At 47.1% G+C, this 19,829-nt stretch overlaps 1 protein-coding gene across 2 annotated transcripts; it reads right to left on the bottom strand.

Annotated features, from left to right (window-relative positions):
- Position 1: 1 nt before the first annotated feature.
- Positions 2-19,166, bottom strand: VPS26B (VPS26 retromer complex component B). Of its 2 annotated transcripts, XR_010794971.1 has the most exons (7): positions 18,300-19,166; positions 11,029-11,185; positions 9,785-9,949; positions 8,723-8,898; positions 7,368-7,510; positions 4,328-6,665; positions 2-2,524 (listed from the first exon to the last, which is right to left on the bottom strand). XR_010794971.1 is itself a non-coding variant. In XM_066639278.1 (6 exons), the coding sequence occupies exons 1-6, from the start codon at positions 18,520-18,522 to the stop codon at positions 6,519-6,521; spliced, it is 1,011 nt and encodes a 336-aa protein (XP_066495375.1). In that variant the 5' UTR covers positions 18,523-19,166; the 3' UTR covers positions 2-6,518. The 2 variants fall into 2 exon arrangements, 1 of the variants encoding a protein (XP_066495375.1); XM_066639278.1 differs by having other exon boundaries at positions 2-6,665.
- Positions 19,167-19,829: the final 663 nt, after the last annotated feature.

Raw genomic sequence — 19,829 nt, 5'->3', positions numbered from 1 at the left:
TATCAAGTTGATTTTAATGAGCAAGGAATGTTTATGGTTTAATGGTTATGGTAGGGAGGCACTGGAGCCCTGCAATGACACATTTTTTTAAAGAAGCTTAAGCTTTCGTGGACTGGAGCTCAGTTCATCAGATGCATGAAGTGTTCTCTTCAGTTGACGTGGGCACGTCTACACACACAGGAGACAGAGGAAACAAAAAGAGCAGGTAGAACAGCTGTGAATTATAAGAGAAAATATCTGCAGAGGTATCATCTCAGGCAGTGGCGTTCAAACTATGGCCTGGAAGCCACATCCAGCCCTCCACAAGATTTTATCCGGCTCGCAGTAGCTCTTTTTTTTGTCAGAACATTTGTTAATTTTTCACATTTTTCCTCATTATATGTTATTTCTTAGTTTAAGAATGGCATTGTTTCTAATTGTCACATCTTTCTTTTGTTCTGAAGCATATCATGCTGATGATTAAAAAAAAAAAGAGCCAAGTGAAATTTACTCATTCGTTTAAATTTCATTCATTCGTTTATAAAACTGATTTTTTTTTTCACCCTGTGAAAATGTGTAAAATATATGAGGTGGCCTCATATTGAAAAGTGTGGAGACCCCTGAGTCAATGTGCCAGCCAGCCATGGCCCCAGTGCTACTGGTCAGGTCCCTGGGCACCTCTGTGACAACAAATCACAGGAAGAAAGCCTCCCTCTGTCAGCATGTGCTGAAGTTCCCTGGAGGCAGTCAGGGCCGTCAGACATGTTCCACTCCGCCATGCAGAGGATGTTGTTTACAAAGGGCTACAGTCCAACAGTTCTGTACAAAGCTTAAACCATTTCTGCCCAACATTACATATACCCAACAGGGATCAAATTGTATACCTGTGCGCTGGGCAGAAAGCAGTTAGTTAAATATACACCAGAAAGTGCCAGCAACCATTTGTAATGGCAGTTCCAGTGCCTCTGAGCATATACAGAGAACTTGATCTCCACACAGGCAGAGATGCAAGATAGACAAGAAAGGTTCTTAGACTCGATTTCTGCCCTTTTATAGAAAGTCAGCTGGGAGTGGGGTCAGAAGTGGAAGAGAATCAGGCAGCTCAAGAAAGACACCGAGACGCAACCCTTGAAAGCCTAGAATAGCTTTTTTTTTTTCAATTGGAGACGAAAAAACCCCAAAACAAAAACCCCCTCCCATCATTTTAAAAATACAACCATTTAAAAGACAATGAATTAAGAAACATGTAAACAATGCTGAGGCTGAAAATTTACAAGTTACACTGCTTGATTTAGTATTTAACTTCCAACTCCCCCCTCCCCAAATAGAGCTTCCTGGAAGAGCAGACAGCCCCAAAGACCACGCTTGCTGCTCCAGTGGCTTCATTTGGGGCTTCTTTCCTGCTTCCTACCATCTTGCTACTAGACTTGACCCCGAACATGGCTTTTTCCAGGAATGAGATGTTGAATGGGCATCAGGGCCAAGCTTGGAAGAAACGGAGTTCAGGGAAGGGCTAATTAAAGAGAGGTGGACTACAGCCTTTCAAAAACCAAGAGAATTTTTTTTTGGGGGGGGGGGGGGGTTCAGCTAGCATAAATTATACAAAACAGAACAATGTTGCAGGCCTTATTGCTGCAAAAGTATGTTTTGTTGGTACTATTCACAAGGCAAAGAGAAGGAACTTTTCAGGGCAGTAAAACCTCCACCTCCAGTTTCTGAAAATCTGATTCAGTCACCTTGTGACAAGGACTTCTATAGGATTTAGCAGCACACTTTTCAAGCAAACCTGTGCACTGGGATGGCATGGAAGTCCCTTTTTGCTGTTGTTAGAATGAAAGCCAAGATCCTCGGAGAAAATGAGTTCTACCCCCCCACCACCACCACCCGGTGCTTTTCCGGCACTGATGTGGAGTCACAGCTTATGCACTGTTTGGCATGTCATTTGATTGTAGAGGACTGGCAGCAGTTGGGTTTGTTTTGGAAACCTCTGAAGCCTCCTCCTGCTGGACTTGGTAAGAAAATGCAGTGGTCCCCAAAGAGCAAGCAAACCAAAACAGCCACAGCACTGAAGGGCCACTGGTCTATATACAAAGCATGTGGCATGGATTTCAAAACAGAATTTATCACCAAATGCTGACGAAGTTTACCTTCCCACTCTGGGCAGCCACTAGACATCTGTACAGCTGGAAAAGGATTGCTTTAAAAAAAAATGAACATCTTACTTCACATCTTCTAAATGAACCTGTTTCTCAGTGCTCTTGAAATTCTGACGCAATGCATGCAAACCAGTGGAAGAAATCCCTACATAGGCCAGAGGATGGCATCATAGAAACCAGCCTAGCGTGTCTCTATTGGCTTAAGTGTGTCTGAACAACCACTTACCAATGGTTGAAACTGTTCACACATCACACTGGGACACTTTTTACTGCCAGTGGTAAAAGATCACAGCTGAAGATGCAGTTCCAGAACAGCCACAAAGACTTTAGTCCATGGAAGTGTAAAGAGTGTTGGATCTTGCTGCAAAGTTATCACCCATCGCTTCTGTCTAGGGAAGGAAAATGGGATTTTCTACTTGGGGGATGTCACCCATCTTTCTCATTTAATTTGGACACAGCAAAAGAAAAAGCATTCACAAAGTAGAATAAGCATCAGAACTGAGTAAGGGTCAAGCCTGTGTTCCAAAGGAGACACAAGAATGATGCCAAGACTTGCATGGAGAGAATCAAACTCACTTTGGGGAGCAGCCAAAGAGAGACACTATCGCAGATAGGAAAGTCCTCACAAAGACCTCCCTACAGCATCTCCGCATTCATGACAGCTGCCAAGGCAATGGTCTTATGCACTACTAAGTGGTCATTGGGGGAAACGTTGGATTGAAATGGATCCACTAATGATCTGTAGCTTCAGTTCACAGCCTGCCAGTGATGAATCTTGTAAGCTTAGCATCAGAAACAAGTTTTCCAACAAAAGGTGAATCTATTCCTTGAACCTGTTTCCATTCTAGAAAAAAAGCATCCCAAGTGCATTTAGCAGTGTCAGATCAACTCCTCCACAGGGTACTCAAAGATGCCTGCACTCAGGCAAGCCAAATCCTGCACCACTGAACGCATTTTGCAGACCTGATTGAAGTCTGCTTTTTCTTCTTCCTGATTTTGCACACTTTAAGCCATTTCTGCCCAAAGCTGCAACAGGGATCAAATACGTACACAGGGCAAAAATGGATTGAATGGGCAAGTTTTGCCATTCTGCATGACTTTATTCTGGCTTCCCTAGTTGTGGAGTGATGCAGGGCATTGGATCCCTGTCACAAACCACAGGGAATCTTAGGCTGCAATCCTAACCACACTTTCCTGAAAGTAAGCCCCATTGAACAAAATAGGACTTACTTCTGAGTAAACAATTCAGTGGCTTTTGAGATTTCAGGTGTGGGCCCCAGATACTTTCAATGATACTGAAATTGATTCATGAGGACTAAAAATTTTTTTTAATACTCTCAGAGTTGATTCCGTGCCCTTTACAACATTATGCACTTTTCAGAGCTTCTGTGGAGACAACTGCATACAAACAGCTCTGACTATTCAATCAAGAGACACTTAAATGTTAACTGAATATCCTCTGGAGTTACAGTTTGATCCAGATTATATATCATTAAAATGAAATTGCAAGCATCTCTCGAAGAGCTTCTACTTGGTCCCAGGATTCATTGAAATCCGTATCTTAGCATTGGAGAGTTAAGGGGGGGGGGGGCGGGGTGTTGAAGCATTCAAGTTTCTAGTTCTCATCAGTCAGATTTTTTTTAAAAAAGCTTAACATATATATTCCTAAAAGTGCTGAAGTCAGAAGGCAAATCTGGGGGGGGGGGGAATTACTATGCTATTAAATTACTTGGAGAAGAGCTATCAGAAGAAATTTGACACACAAAATTTCTGAATATTTGCAACAGATGTGTGATATTTTAGGCCCATTCTGACAGAAGAAAATGCCAATATATCACTAATGGAAAGGTAGCAGTTGTGGCTATCAGTTAATTTCAACTATGAAAAGTCAGATTGACTGATGCATATGAACTAGACACACCTGGATACTGTGCACAACATACTGTTCCAATTATTTCAAAACCATATGCTGGGGGGCAGAATTTTCTGCTTTGGGACAGCAAAGATTCTAGGGGCCAAGAGAGACACACACATCCCGCCTCCCACTATGGGCACTTATGAAGACATGACCAAATGCTGGATTATGCCAGTGTTCCCAAGTTTCAGGTATTTGAGGTACAGTTTTTTTTCCAGAGTGGGGGAACATCCAGCCTGATCTTTGTATCCCTAAACTATGAAAGAGTTGGACCTACCTGCAGTCAAGGTCACTCCCAATCTGTTCTGGAAAAGAGGACCCAGAGCTCAGTGAAAGAACACAAGTCTGGCATGCAAAAAAAAAAACAGAAAATCCCCTGTACAAATCATCAGCATCTTCAATTCAAGGGCCTCGGAAGGTATCCTTGGGGAGTCAGAACAGGCCATATTCATCTGATCAGGGTTTCTCAAACTATGGGTCACAACCTGATGTCGGGTGGGTATTGAGCTGGGCCCTCCCACCTGGCTGGCTCAAAATTGGAGCCCTATGGATGCAATTGGAGGCCACACCAGGCCTCCAGAAGCAGCTAGACAATCACTTCTGGTTTACAAAAGTGACCTGCAGAAGCCTGGTGTTGGAGGAGGAGGTGGGTCACGGCACCCTCTGCCACCAAACAGGTGAGTCATGGTGGAGGAAGTTTGAGAACCCCTGATCAAGGTGGACCAACAACGCATCTCAGGGGCCAGACAAAATCCCTCCCTTCCCCATCTCAATTTTGGTGTCCCATTCACAGATAGTAAAATGGAGAAGGAATTTCAGCAATGCTGGGCACGGGGTAGGGTGTGACTTGCCTGGACTGGCAACAATAAGGTCTTCAAGGAAGCTGCCATTTCCCCCCCCCCCCCCGCATAAGTCTCCTGAGAACTCTATTGGATAGTGTTTGCCAGTCATGCAGAGCAGCGCAGCTACTGCAAGACTGGTAGCAGCAGGAAAAAAAATGGCAAGCTGGGAAGCAATTTCAGCCCAATTTTCAGTCTGATTCTTCCAAAGACCTACCTTTAAAGACTGTCAAAGAAAAGGTGAAACTAGGCATGACTGGAGCTAGTGTGTTTTTTTTTCTTTTAGTTAAGAAGGTGAGATTTGGAACACTGTGCCGAGGGGGGGGAATAACCCTCCACTCCTACCATGGTTTTAATTTAGATCAGGCTCTGGTGATCACCCATGGTGATTTGCCCTGGAATACAAAGATTGCAGCAGCACCAGCAGGAGCTTTTCTTCAGGGACAAATAGCCATTGGGAGTGGGGAGATGTTTGCCCAGCAGCACTTTTACGTATAAACACTAAATACACCTTTGAGTCTCTCCAGTGCTATTTGCATGAATGTGTGTGACTAGTGTCAACGAGGGAAAGAGGGTCTTTCAAAGAACTCAATCCACCCATGGAGGTCTTGACATTTGAAATTACCAAAAAAAGTACTTACAGCAACACACCCACAGCAAGGATTCTTAACTTGGGATAGCCATACCCCTTTGGAGGATGGGGAACCAAATGATGGGGAGATGGAACTCAATCTCTCAACATTTTTATGTCATTAGATTACATCAGGGATTTTCAAACACTGTGTCAGGGTACATTGGTGTACTGCAATTGGTTCGCAGGTGAGCCGTGGGGGTTGGGGGCAGGGCCATATATTAGTAGGGCTATTGGGGGATGTGAGCCCCGCGTTGGCAGTGTGGTGTGCCTTGTGAACTGTCAAAAATGATGCGCCTTAACAATTTCAGTGCCTTGGCATGAGATGAAAATGGTTGAAAAATCGCTGAATTAGCTTATTAACTATCAACATTATCAGTACAGATTGAGGTGTTCTGTTTCTAGCTATCCATGTATAAAGTAAAAACAAGCTACTGGAACCTTCTGAAGTCATATCGGAACTTAACAGGACTGATGATAAGGAGGATTTCAACAAGTGAAGGGGGTATAGGGATACATTTGGCATTCCACTGGGGGTCTGTAATCAGAAAGAAGGTTAAGAAGCCCTGGCCTAGGGGGTGCTCGGAGAGGCAAAATAAGAAGTCCTCCCTCCCCCCAAAACACATTGCCAAGAATCTGTATTTCCTCCATGTCTTTGACCCTCTTCAGCCTGGCGTCTGGAGCATTCACAACTCAGATTGTGTTTTCAAATGCCTCCTACCATAGACCTAGAATCTTTTCACTGTTCCTCTCATGCTTAAAAAGCATCCAACCACCCAAAAGAGGAAGGCAGGCCTTGCCCTCAACTCCCTCCCCAATCCCACAAGTTGCTAGTCCTCAGGAGAAAAGGAATGAAAAGAAACACACACACACACAACCCAACAGATAATTTGTGTTCTCAAGTCTCTGCTGAAAGATTTGTTTGGTGATCTTCCTCATCAACATCCCCGAGCCTCGCCCACACACCGGTTCTGCAGAACCCTTGCTCCGAAGGCCTCTCACTGCCGCCCGTTGTTTTCTGAAGGCTGGCTGGGCGTCCTGCTGTCTGTCTGGGAGGACGTACCTTCGAATCGCTGAGAGGCGATGGCCGCCTGATGGGACATGCTCTTCCTCACAATGTCCCCTTTGCGCCACAATACCACTTCCTACCCCAAAAGGAAAGGCAGGGTGAGTTAACTACTCCCCATTTGCACAGTAAAGAGGAAAACTAGGCAGAAATTCAACAGATGAAGTCTTCTCCATGAGTACATCGTCGAGAAAAACAGAAACGTTCATTCCAACCTCCCCCACCACCACTAAAACTTAGGACATCAGGGGGGAGGGATGCCCTATCTGAAAATGTCCACACATACAGAAACTGATATTACCTTTACTTCAAATAAACACTACTCTAAAAAACAATTAATATAATTTCATTTGTCTTTTTTAATGGTCTTCATCTGAACAATGAAACAGCAAATGGTTGCAGAACTAGAGGCCTCGTCATGAACAAGCCTTATCTACTGATTTCATGACCTACCTGGTGGGGCAAAGTTGGATGTTTGCTTGTTAAATAGGTACAGAACTAGAGTAGAGGGTGCTTTCAACAGGCACCCTTTGATTTTTTTTGGGGGGGAGGGGGAACACTGCATTTATTTATTCTGTGTACATATGGATGCTGTAAGTTTCACAGCCCTTTCAGGAAAAAATAGCATGAGAGCACTGGAGTAGGGAGACGAAAACAAGCAAAAATGGGGACCATTTGGTAACTGGTAATGGTGGAACTATCTGACAAAGATCTCACTACTGCTGGTCATGTTAAGAGAAAAACAAGCAAGACTCCCAGTCACAGCCTCCCCCGGCTTCACCTGTTGTTTAAAATAGCGCCTCTCCTCCTCATCAATCAGCACCAGGTTGAGGTAATAACGCACTGAGAACTTCTTGTTGATATCCCTCATGGTAGGCGTCAGCTCATAGCCGGCTAGGAAGAGCCTAATAGGGATGGACTCTCCTGCAAAGAATGGCAAAAGGAAGAGCACAGGGTCTCAGAGGAACGTGACATCACTGTGCAGAGATACCGCTTTTAACATGGTGTTTTATAGGTTCCCGTGGAGGGTTTGCTGAGGTGATGAAGTGGACAGAGCACTGAACCCAGGGAGGCCTGGGTTCTAGCCCCCACTCTGCCCCAATCTTGGACCAATCACTCAATCCCTTGGGTTAAACCCCCTCACAGTGTTGTGTTGGTATTCATCAATACAGTTGGTCCTTGGTATCCACAGGGGGTTCATTCCTGGACCCCCTGCGGATACCAAAATCCACAGATAATGACATTTGTGGCCAGGCTTCACAGGACCTCTGGATGCAACTCAGGAGGCCGGCCGAAGCCTTCTGAAAGACATTTCCAGTGTTTTGCTAAATAGGTCATGTCCTTTGAGGTCCTCTAGTGTGGACTTATGGTTTGTGTTGAGTCAAATCTGTGGAAGACAAGGAACAACCTGTATAGTTATGCTATCTTGGGTTCCTTGGATTATACAAATAAAAACAGTCTTTGCCCTTATTTCCCAATACAGGCCCATGACCTTTGCCTTTCCCACTCCAACACCCTCAACTGATCAAAGGTCTCCTGCTCCCTCAGTTCATTCTCCCTCACTAAGTTCAGAGCTGCTTCCAAGAGCCCCTGTGTGACATCCCCCTCTCTTACTCCCTCCAAAACCTTTTCCAAAACCCATCTTTTCCACGACGCTTCTGGCACAATTTCTTAGTCCTCAATCTCTACTGTAACTAAGCTTAAATATGGGTAGCTGAAAAAAAAATTGTACCTGTTTCCCTTTTTCCGTCCTGCTTTCCTTTCTCTGTTGTCTACATTATGACCATATTTAGACTTTGTCTCTAGCACGCCTTTTAAAGCACCATCTACCCTGAGAGAACAATAAACCCTGTAATGCACCATTTACTTTCGGAGCCTGGGCTTGTCGTACTTCCAAACTCTTTCCGGACCTTATTTCTGCTCCACCTGCCCACCACACCTACCAGGAGGGATGGAGAGAAAAACATAAAGGATATCCCCATGGCTCAGGGACAGACCGTGCACACTGCATGCGTAATATCAGTAGATAAGCCCATCATCTCCATGTGCAAGGATCTCAGCAAGGAAGGCTGGGAAAGGCATAAGGTTTTGGAGGGCTGCTGCTGGCTCTGGGCTAGGGTCAAACTCCCCCCTCACCTCTCACAGGTGCCCCATCCATGATCTCATATTTAGCTATTGTGTCATTTTCATGGTACACGTTGGGCCCAGTCCCCGTAGTCTCCCGCTTGATGATGTCGATCTCCATGTGTTTGATCTTGATCCGCACCAGCAGGAAGTAGATTTTGCCAACAATCACGTCTTTCAAATGGTATCTGGAAAAGATGGAGAGAATCACCAGAGAATCAGAACAATGGACCAGGGAAGAGGCATTCGCAAGCAAGTCTTTCACCAGGGCGCGAGAACTGCCTCAAGACAATGTCATACAACATTGTAGCGTTACTCCGAGGGGCTTTTAGACCAGAGCACAGCCTCCCGGTATACTTCTCTACTTGCTACACTTGCCTTGGAATGGCGCCATACAACATTGTAGTGTCAACTTAGGGAGTCACATAGTGCCTATGCAAAATGGCTGCTGCAGGAGACTGTTTGGAGAGGGGAGGAGCCAAATGGGCACTTTTTCCCATCTAGGGTGATGAGGACAAGCTCCAACCTCTAACCTTATGCTCCAACCTCTCCCTCCGATTCAGCCAAGAAGAATGGCTGCTGACAGAGGTAGTTCAGAGGGGAGGGCAGGGGTCACAGCTGAGCAGCAAAGCACACGCTTTGCATGCAGGAGATTCAATCCCTGATCTCAAGTTCAAGGACGAGGCAGACCTCAGCTCATGACTCTCAAGAACCAGGCCACGTAGACAGCGCTGGGCTAGCAGAAGTGATGGTCTGACTCAGCTTAAGACAGCTTCATATGTGGCCGCCAGCCCTCCACTGAGCTGGCGGGCTGGGGTTCAGCCTCTCACTTTTCCTTCCAACGCAGCCAAGGAGGAACCACCAACGATGGAGGAGGTTTGGGGAGGGGAGAAGCCAAACAGCCTTTGACTCCAGGTGTGTAGGCAGGAGGAGCTGTGCTATCTCACCTCTCCCTCTGAAGCAACCAATGAGACGAGGTGCAATCCTGCACCGCAGCCATGTGGCCACAGCACCTCATGCTCCAAGACCCAGCAGAGGGCCGAGTTGCTCTGCCGGCATCCCCAGCCCACTCACTTGGATTTGTTGTACTCAAACTCGATGTGCAGGCAGTCTTCGATACCCACTTCCATCTTGATGGAGGAGTTGAGTTCCGGATAGGTACTAAGCGTGTGCACGACAATATCCATCTCCTTCACCACATCATTCAGCCTGCGGCTCACAGTGGCCCGGAGGAAGTACCTGCAAAGAGGGTACACATGCCCCAGGCGCTAGCAAGGCTCCAACCACTCCAGAATTTCCACCCAACCGTACTGTATGCCTACCAACCAGTTTCCCTCCTACTAAGGAAAGCAGCAAAGACTGCCATGTTCGAGAGTCCTGGAAAAATAAATACAGTCACGTGAAGGTGAGCAACTACCAGGTCAGCTATCCCCAAATTCTTTCTACTGTTTGATTAGCACTATGTGTATTACTAACAAGATGTTTGCCAGCATTTACTGGTCACAACAGGAGTTCTCCCATAGTCACAGATCCCATATCTGTGGTTTCACTTATCTGCGGTTCACAAATCCTCCCCTCATCCTGGGAACGACTCACCTCTTCATTTGCAAAGGCTCTGCAAAACAGTTTTGCTTTGCTTGCTACAGAATGATGAGTAAATGAAAGTAGACACTGAGAACACTAGGCAGAGCTGGTGGACTAATGCTCCAGGAGGCAACAGAGAGAACACTAACAGGATGTTGACTGCAGAGGAAGCAGACAGAGAACTCCACTTTCTGCTCGTGTTTTCTCAGTCACATGCTGTAGCATTAGTCTACCAGCTGTAAGTCTTGGTGAGTCATGAGTGTGATGGGAGGATTTGAATAGGGTTCCCTGCTACCCACAGTTTCTAGTATCCATAGAAGAAGCAGGAACCTACCCCCAGCAGATACTGGGAAACACCTGCAATTGTTTTGGTGGCTCCCTTCTTAATTTCACTCTACACTAAAACAATTCTCAGGTCAAGGTATCTTTCAATAACAATGCTGTGAAATATGGGCTGCAATCCTAACCACACTTTCCTGAGAGTAAGCCCCACTGAACAAAATAGAACTCACTTCTGAGTAGACCTGGTTAGGATTGTGCCCTAACTCTGTTTTTCTCTGTTTGGCCTTACCCTCTTTCTCAATATAGAACACACACACACCCCCCCGTCTTCTCACAAGGCCACCTTCTAGATTCTTCTGTTTAGCAGTATCTGAACTAACATTGCCAGAAAAAAAGGCAATAGGCTAGAATGATTTTGGTGGTAGAAACCCCAAGAGAAAGTTGTGGCTCACCTTAGCTTCACGTTCTGCCCAGTGTACGACTCGTACGGTTTCTCCACGTGCGTGAATTCAAAGTCAAAAGTCTGTGACTGGGTGAACTCACCAGGACGGGCCAAGTCCTTCACCAGGGACACGAATTCATGGTGGTTCCCTCGGTCATAATAGAGCTCTAGAAGCAAAAGAGTCTCGATAAAGCCATACGGCACAAAGGTTTGCCTGCATACTACAAAGACCCTCTCACCTGCCCTCAAGGACTCTTGGAAACTCAAGTTCTGTAACGAGCAAGGAAATCCAAACAAGTCTGTATTTTAGCAGCCTTGCTCTTCGTAGGAGGGAAAGGCAGCGTGAAATGTTTAAGGAGAAATGAATAAATCAATACCATGCCTTCAAAAATCAGAAGGAATAAGTACCTCCTCAAACTGTATCTTCTGTACAGTAAAACAATTCTCAGCTCAGTTGGACAATGCTGGTTTTTACTGCAGAAGAGATATCCATGTTGGACCTTCTGCTATAGCCAAAAGAAGCAGACATGACTGAAGAAGCATAAGTGAGGGAAAAGAACTCTGGTGCCTGTCACTTTGCTGGATACTAAGCAAGATTGGGTCTGGTTAGTGCACGGATGGGGATGGAAAGCATGTCAGGAATTCCATCTATGCTACCTTGGGATCCATGACGAGGAAAAAAATGGGGAACAGAAATCTGATAAATACAATTTAAAATGTACACTGGATTTTAGATGTAAATATTATGTTTGGAAAATCATTTTTTGCCTGAAAAGTGAGATAAAAATATAATGTCAACCCCCCCACCACCTATCAGTAACAACAACAACAAGACAGTATTTTCTGAGTATGTAAAATGCTTCAGCTGCACTAAGATGATGCCATTCTTAAGATCTACCTCTCTGTAAGGCTGGGAAGAAGGCACTTATTTAGGAATAAGTAAGTCCCATTGAACTGAATGGGACTTCTTCCCGAGTAGGCCTACATAGGTTCTCATTGTTACTGTTTTTATCTCCATATTGAAACTGAGGCTGAGAGGGAACAGCTTCCCTAGGACCATATGATAGCTTCTTAGCGAGACGAGATTCAAACCATGGAGACCTTGATTTACAGTTCACTTTCTTAGCTGATAACACTATACCAAGTCTTGTACAAGCCAGCACTGCCTTCTGAGGGGAAGCAACACAACTTGCAGCCCAGATCTACTCCAGGAACTTCAGTGCTGCTAAAATGTCACACATTCAAAACCACAAGGATGCCTTTAGAGATCACAAGATTAGATGCCGGGTTTCACAAGATGCAATAAAGCTTACTTACAGATTTTCCAATGGTGCAAAGGAAAAAAGGGACCTAGCAACCAGCTCCTTTAGACATTCCTTTAGACACATCCCTTTAGATACATTTTTTCCAGCAAGGAAAAACAGTGGCAGGGAACCCCCCCCCCCCCCCCGTTTCAGAATAATTCTCAGACACAAGGTGGTTGCCATAAATTCTATTCACACATGGAAATGTGAACAGTGCTCTAGGGGCTGATCGCATCTTTTAAGTCCTTGCAATTAGCCTTCCTTTAATGGCGCATGAATGTAGGCTTCCTACTGATAGGGAGGGGAGCGGGAACATGCAGGAGATTCTTTTGCATCCGAGGAACAGGATGGTCTTCCTAAGACCAGATTTCATCCAAGGATAGCCACTTAAAGACTCTCATTACACAAGGCATAAACCTCCAAGGAGCTGTTATCACACACTTTCAATTTCAGCAACAGCTTCTTGGGAAGGCAGGGGTCCACCAATTGTGATTTGCCCATTACTCAACCCTTCTCTGCAGTTACCACTGATCCCTCCACCTCCCCAATTCATGTGTAAGTGCACAACACTGGAGAAAAGCCAGGATGTACAGTGGGACCTCCTTATCCACAGGGGTTTGGTTAAAGCCCCCCCCCCCCACCCAGTGGATAAGAAATTCCACTGATGCTGAAGTCCAGCACCTGCAATCTTACCCGGAGCCTCTGGAAGTCTCTTCTGAGTCACGTAGGGTGCAATTCTAACCCCTTATGTCAGTGCTTTCCAGCACTGGTATAGCAGTGCCAATGGGACGTGTGCTGCATCCTGCAGTTGGGTGTCACTCATGGAGGCCTCCTCAAAGTAAGGGAATATTTGTTCCCTTACCTCAGAGCTGCATTGCCCTTATGTCAGTGCTGGAAAGCACTGACATAAGGGGTTAGGAATGCACCCACAGGGTGTGAAGCCTGCCCTATTGGCCTCTGCAAGAATGGCCCATAAAAGCATCTGAAAATGAGAAGTAGCTTCTGGATGCCTCTGTAGGTCATTTTGAGGGCCATGGAGACCAACAGAGTGGGTTACAGGCTTGGCGTGACCCTAAAGAGGTCTCTGGAGGCTCCAGGTAAGAAACTGTGGGGAACATTAGGAGACACCTAAGTGAACCTTCTGTATCCGCGCATGGTTAAATCAGTGGATACAGAATCCATGGATGCGGAGGGCCCACTGTACTTAATTCACAGTGGGCTCTCATGAAGTGGCAGGAATCCCACTTCTGTCTCAGAGAACTTCAGGGGGGAGTCAGATGCTTGTACTCACCACAAAGAACTGCCCATCACACCTTATGAGTTCTCTGCAACCTGAGAACGCGCGGTGTAGTGGAAAAGAAATCTGGAGAAAGCTTGGGGAGAGCAGATGAGATCTTTGTGCTGGGCCTGGGAGACAGGAACAATTCCCGTTAGTGCCCTGTTTTGCACTAACTTTAATGGGATTCCAGTTACCGGTGACTTACTATGCGATCATCAGCCCTGGAAAAACAGGTGCCAATCTAACTCCTTGCAAAAACAGGGGGGAAGATGAATAATCCACCGGCCTGCATGCTATCTAGAGCAGCTGCCACCACGAGAGCATTAAACATGTCTGGATGCTGTACCTGGAAGAATGGATTGGAATGAAAAGTGATCTTTGGTGTACTGGTGCTTTTCCACAAAGAGAGGCAGAAAAAAGCCTTGGCCAGGTTTCTCCCACTCACTCAGGCACAGGGAAAGGATTGCAGATGATCAATGCAACTGGGGACTTGAAATAAATGTCAGGGCCAGGAGAATTGTCAACACAATTAATAGGCTTTGGGATGCACAACTCAATAACATAGGGAGGAAGCACCAGGCACGGTGATTCTGTGCTTTGGCAACAGACGGGGACTGTTGTTAATAACAGCATTTAAGAGCATGGATTCTGAAAGGGGCCACAGGAGGAAGGCACCCAGAGGCCAATCTGCACAACCAGATCAGAACATCAGTGACGCAGGCTGACCTTACAAAGCGTGCCACGAGGCAAGGCCTGCCTCTGTTCTGCCCTGGCTCAAGCTAGAAACCAAGCTTACAGCCCAATCCTATGGGCTCTTGGTGACGGTGGAACAGGCGTTCTGCAAATGCTGGCTGTTGAAAAGCAGCTGTTAAGTGCACTCCAGCAATGTGCTGAGTGGTGTGCTGCTAGAGTGTCAGTGGGAGAGCCAAAGTCTTTCTTCACGCATTGCAGGACCGCTGCCCACTCGCCCGCGCACCCACTGGAGCAAGTAAACCAGCATGGAAGAAGGGAGGGGATCGATGGAACAGGGGCAGAGAGGTGGTGAATATGGCGACAATGGTACACACCAGATTCTATCCCCTCTGCCAGCAGCCTCCCCATCCCTTTTCTCTCCTCAGACTTGCTCCAGTGAAAGAGCAGGGATTTACCTTTCCCCACTGAAACCTCCCACTCTGCCTCCCCTCCACTGGATACAGTGCACACCTTTTTGGCATGGCTGCATCAACGAGGGAAGGGTGGAGCATAGGATGGGGGCTGTTAATGACACTTCTACACTCTGAAGCTGCTCTCAGAGGCTTTGTAGTGGTACAGCAAACACAAGCTGAGCATGTGGTGAAGCTCTCCATCTGCCTTCTCGAGAACACCAAATCACCGAGGATGCTCCTGAATTTGTAGGCTGGCACTCCTTTCCCTACTCATAAATCCCATTGTAGAAAGAGAGCGCAGGCATAGTTGCAATGGTGCCCTTTTCAATCCACATGAATGGTTGCAGCAGGCAATCGGACCGCCTTCCCACCACATGAACCCCACTCAAAGGCTTGGGGTCATTTCCAAGCTAATTTCATGCACTCTAACGGAACAAAATAACACAACTGTGGATCTCTACGAAAGTGCAATATGAAAAGGCAGATAAAGGACAGCCCTAAGATAAACAAGCTATGACTATCCCTTTCCAGTGGGCAGTGCTTGTGTGGTGAAGAAATAAAGTACAGAAGGGTAGAGCATCTGGGAAAATGGCACATGAAACTGACCGGCCAGGAGAGAGTAGGCTACTGACCATGAGTGATAGAGCAAGAATCCCACACTACTAGGAACCATTTTCACAGGTTGACCATCCAGATTCAGATGGAACATCCTGAGAGAGGAAGTCTTAATGAACCTTAGGCTGCAACCCTGACCACACTTTCCAGTGAGTAAGCCCCGCTGAACAAAATAGGACTTACTTCTGAGTAGACCTGGTCAGGATTATTATTAATTATTATTAACAGTATTTATATACCGCTTTTCAACGAAAAGTTCACAAAGCGGTTTACAGAGAAAAATCAAATAACTAAATGGCTCCCCGTCCCAAAAGGGCTCACAATCTAAAAAAATGCAAATGAATACCAGCAGACAGCCACTAGAACAGACAGTGCTGGGATGAGGTGGGCCAGTTACTCTCCCCCTGCTAAAAAAAGGAGCACCCACTTGAAAAAGTGCCTCTTACCCAATTAGCAGGGAGATAGCAAGGATTGTGCCCTTATTCAACTGCAGAACTGCAGAAATGCTGGTTAGGATTGTGTCCTTATTCAACTGCAGAAATGCTATGCCAATTTCCCCACATTTCCTATCCTTCACAAATCCAAATCACTGGGGATGCCCTCTATGTTGCAAAGAATGCTGGGAAACTCTTCAAGGTTCAATCCTTTTTTATGGATGCAAAACCAGCCCTGTTAAGACAAACTGCAAATGTGTCTTGCAGCTTACTCAATTCCCCCACCGAGGCTGCGCTCAGCGGGGAAGATCACTTCTGGGGGAAAAATATCTTTCGGGTAACCTTGTCCACCACTGTTATCTTTTCATCTAGGGACTCCGTCAAAATCATTTACTCCCTTTGCTACGTAACCCACTTTGTGAGCTTTAACTGGAAAGTAAGGCATAAATTTTTTTTGGAAAAAAAATAACAATATTTTGAAGTACACTATCTAAGATTGCCCTAAACTCATTCTGAAAACCCCTGGGATACACTACTTATGAACTCTGGAATTTGAGCTGTGGCATCAGCACTTGGTGACCTCAGGTAATTGTGGGGACCCCATTTCCTGGGTTGGCCAACTTGTGGACACCTGCTCAACTTGACCCCCAGAAGGATTGGGCTGTGGCAGGTGGGATAACATAAGAAGAGCCCTATTGGCCCAAAGGGTCATCTTATCCAGCCTCCTGTATTTCACAGTGACCCACCAGATGCTTGAGAGCCCAATCCTATGCATGTCTACTCAGAAGTAAGTCTCATTAGAGTCAGTGGGGCTTACTCCCAGGAAAGTGTGGATAGGATTGGGCTGTAGGGAGCACACAAGACAATAATATCCCTGCATCCTGTGGCCTTCTCTTTCATCTGGCATTCTGAGACAGCCTGCTTCTAAAACCAGGACATTGTACATACTCATCATAGCTTGAAACCTGTGATGGACTTTTCTTCTAGAAATCTATCCAAACCACACACCCACCCACACACACCCCCCGGGCTGGCAACTGCCATTTTGTTTTTTCCCAAAACATAGCATTGCTCCAGGATACTGTTGGGGAAAAAAAGGCAACCACCATGTTTGGGGAGGTGGGCAGTGGTTGTTCCCCTTCCAACCCTAGAGACCAATGCAATATTTGGGGCAAAATGACAGCCCCTGAGAGGCTGCCACCCAGAAGAACTCAGTCACTCCGTTTTCAGCTTGAAAAAAGGGACAAAGTTAACCACATTGTCACACTACAACGGGAGGATGCGCACACATGACGTTTAAGGGAGCCCACCCACATAAGACAAGGGTCCCTTCAAACCTGGAGGAACTTAGAGCCTCAGACTGCCAGGAGCATCCCTAGCTGTAGCCAATCCCCATAAAAGCCAAAAAGGCAACTTCCCTTTTTAAATAGATCTTACAAAGACCAGATGTTGAGAATTAACAAGACAGATGCTTTTCATCCACATCCCCTCTTGCTCACTTCCCTGGAGCATCTCTCTGAGCCACAGGACAACGCCACTAGACGGATGGTAAGCTACATGAACCGGGTGGTACAGCAACTTTATGGGGGAAAGAAAATTACAAACATGGAACAGACCAAATGCTGAAGAAAAAGCGGGTGAGGGGGACTGCTGCACAGCCAATACTGGTCTGGAGTGCGCAGGGCATGCAGAACATGGAAAAATATACCAAGGAAGATCTTCTCTTAACTCTGGTACTAGCTGCACCTTAAGCTAGAATGGAGTATAGCAAAATAGCTCACCTCTTTCCCAATGGGACAAGATCAAGAGATGCTAGTATAGTCCCTGAATGGCTTGTGGATTTACAAATTAGGACACCTCCTCTTACAAACAAATTATAATCCTGAATGCAACAAGACCCACCACCGCTGAATCTTAAGGATGCAAGAACCAGGCCAAGTTCTACTCATCTCATTCGTGACAGTGGTCATTCAGATGCTCCTGGGGCCTGGACACTCGCAAGCATGACCTGAAAGTGGTGCACTGCCCCTCTTGTTTTCCCCTGGGCTATGGTCAGAGGTGTTTGAAAATGGTGTTATTACCTTACACAGAAGAACACCCATTGTGTTCAGTAAGACGTGGGCTGTAAACCTATGTTAGGGCCCAATCCTATCCAATTTTCTAGTACTGTTGCAGCTGTGTCAATGGGGTGTGCACTACATCCTTTGGTGTGGAGGCAGTCATGGAGGCCTCCTCAAAGTAAGGGAACATTTGTTCTCTTACCTTGGGGATGCATCGTGCCTGCACTGGTGCTGGAAAGTTGGATAGGACTGGGCCCTTACTCACCAGAAACAAGTACCTCTAACTAAGGTACACAGAAATACAGGATCCAGGTATTATTTGAGGTTCTACTTACAAGACCTACCAAACCTTTCTTAGCAAGAGATAGACTACCTCTATAGCTGGAGGCTCCATTAAGCTACTGTTACCTCTTAGTTATTGATAGGTCTATCCACTGCTCTTACCAATCTGTCCAATGAACTCCACCTTGATGCCCTGGTGTTCCAGCCGCTTGTTTGGGTGTTTGAGGGTGAGGATAACCCGCCCAGAGACGGTCTCGCCATCGTAGAAAAGGAAGTATTTCTCCTTCTTGCCCTCCTCGGTCTTGTGTTCTGCCCGCCGCCTGCTCTCCGCATCGCTCAGAACCAGTTCCAACTCTGCGCTCTGCCCAAACCCAAAGAAGCTCATCTCCGTGTCAGAGAGGGCGGATGGCAGCACCCCAGGGACGGCAGGTGACACCGAGGAGCACAGATGAGGCAGGCTATACCTTTGGCAGGTTGGGCAACTCCACTTCTTCTCTGTTCAGACTTGCCCAAATCCACAGGAAGGCCAAAGCTCACCAAACCTGAGATGCTGCTTCCTTCTCCTGCACAGCTGGAGAACAGTTCCTGAAAGCCACAGAAGGAAGCCAAGGGAGGCAGCGAGCCTGGAACATAAGGAGATGGCTGTGCTGGACAGAGCCCGCTTGGCAGGAGAGCAGCGGCTTCAGGTGCCTAGATGGAGAAGAAAAGGCTTGTGGCAGAAGCGGCCCAGTTGGTTCAAGAAAATGGGGGGGGGGGGATGCTGGAAGGTGCAGCAGGGATGCCACCTGGGCCAAAAATTGAGAAGCAAAATGATGATCCAGTTCGCAGGAAGCAGGAATTCTGGACCCAGGAGAGGGGCAGCTCAGGCTTCCCCCTTCCTTTCTTGCCTCCTACCTCCAATGGCCAGTGCAAGGAAGGTGGGCGTCCAGAGGAGTGGGGGGCTGGGGCGCTTGCAGTGTTGCAAGGCCAGAGCGGGAGGGATGGCAAAGGGGAGAAGGGGGGAGGGAGAAAAGCATGCACGGAGGAAGAGGAGGACTCCCTGCTTGCTTGTTGCAGGCAGGGGCGATGCCCATGAGTGTGCAATGCTCAGTGAGTGCGAAGTGCACAAGAGTGTGCAATGCCCAAAGGTGAGAGCGTGCAATTCTCAATGAGTGTGAAGAACACAAGAGCGTGCGATGCAAAAAATGAGTGTGCGATGTCCAAAGATGAGTGTGAAGTGCACAAGAGCGTGCAATGCCAAAAGATGTGTGCAATGCCCAGAGGTGAGAGCGTGCAACACACGAGAGAGTGCAATGCTCAAAAATCAGAGTGCAGTGCACAAGAGCGTGCAACGCCCAAAAATGAATGTGCAACGCACAACAGCGTGCAGTGCACGCCCCCGCCCTGCAAGGTGATGGGAGGGGGAGGAAAAGGGAGGGGCCTCCGAAGGCCGGAGGGTCCCCGGCGGCGGCGGCGGCGCCTGCACGGCTCGGCCTGGCTTCGCGATGACAGTAGCGGCCTCCGCAGCCCGGCGCTCCCCCGCCTTTTCCGCTCCGGCCTCACTGGCTAGCGGCTGCAGAGCTCGCGCTGCGTCCCCGGACCGGGAGACGGCACTGCACATGCGCCGCACTCCTCCCTACGGGCGGGGGAGCGGAGTCCGCCACAGCGCATGCGCGACTCTCCGCGGTCGTGTGCCGGGCCGGGCGAGCGCTC

Source organism: Tiliqua scincoides, chromosome 11, assembly GCF_035046505.1.
Source record: "Tiliqua scincoides isolate rTilSci1 chromosome 11, rTilSci1.hap2, whole genome shotgun sequence".
NCBI lineage: Eukaryota > Metazoa > Chordata > Lepidosauria > Squamata > Scincidae > Tiliqua > Tiliqua scincoides.
Note: the sequence above shows the minus strand (reverse complement) of the source record. Positions and strands in the feature narration are given on the sequence as shown.

Excerpts from the sequence above, each read along its gene's own strand:
- VPS26B (XM_066639278.1), bottom strand. The coding sequence starts at position 18,522 with ATGAGCTTCTTTGGGTTTGGGCAGAGCGCAGAGTTGGAACTGGTTCTG. Across the intron at positions 8,899-9,784 it reads TTTGAGTACAACAAATCCAA|ATACCATTTGAAAGACGTGA; the intron begins GTGAGTGGGCTG and ends CATCTTTTCCAG. Across the intron at positions 6,666-7,367 it reads GGCGCTATTTTAAACAACAG|GAAGTGGTATTGTGGCGCAA; the intron begins GTGAAGCCGGGG and ends CTTTTGGGGTAG.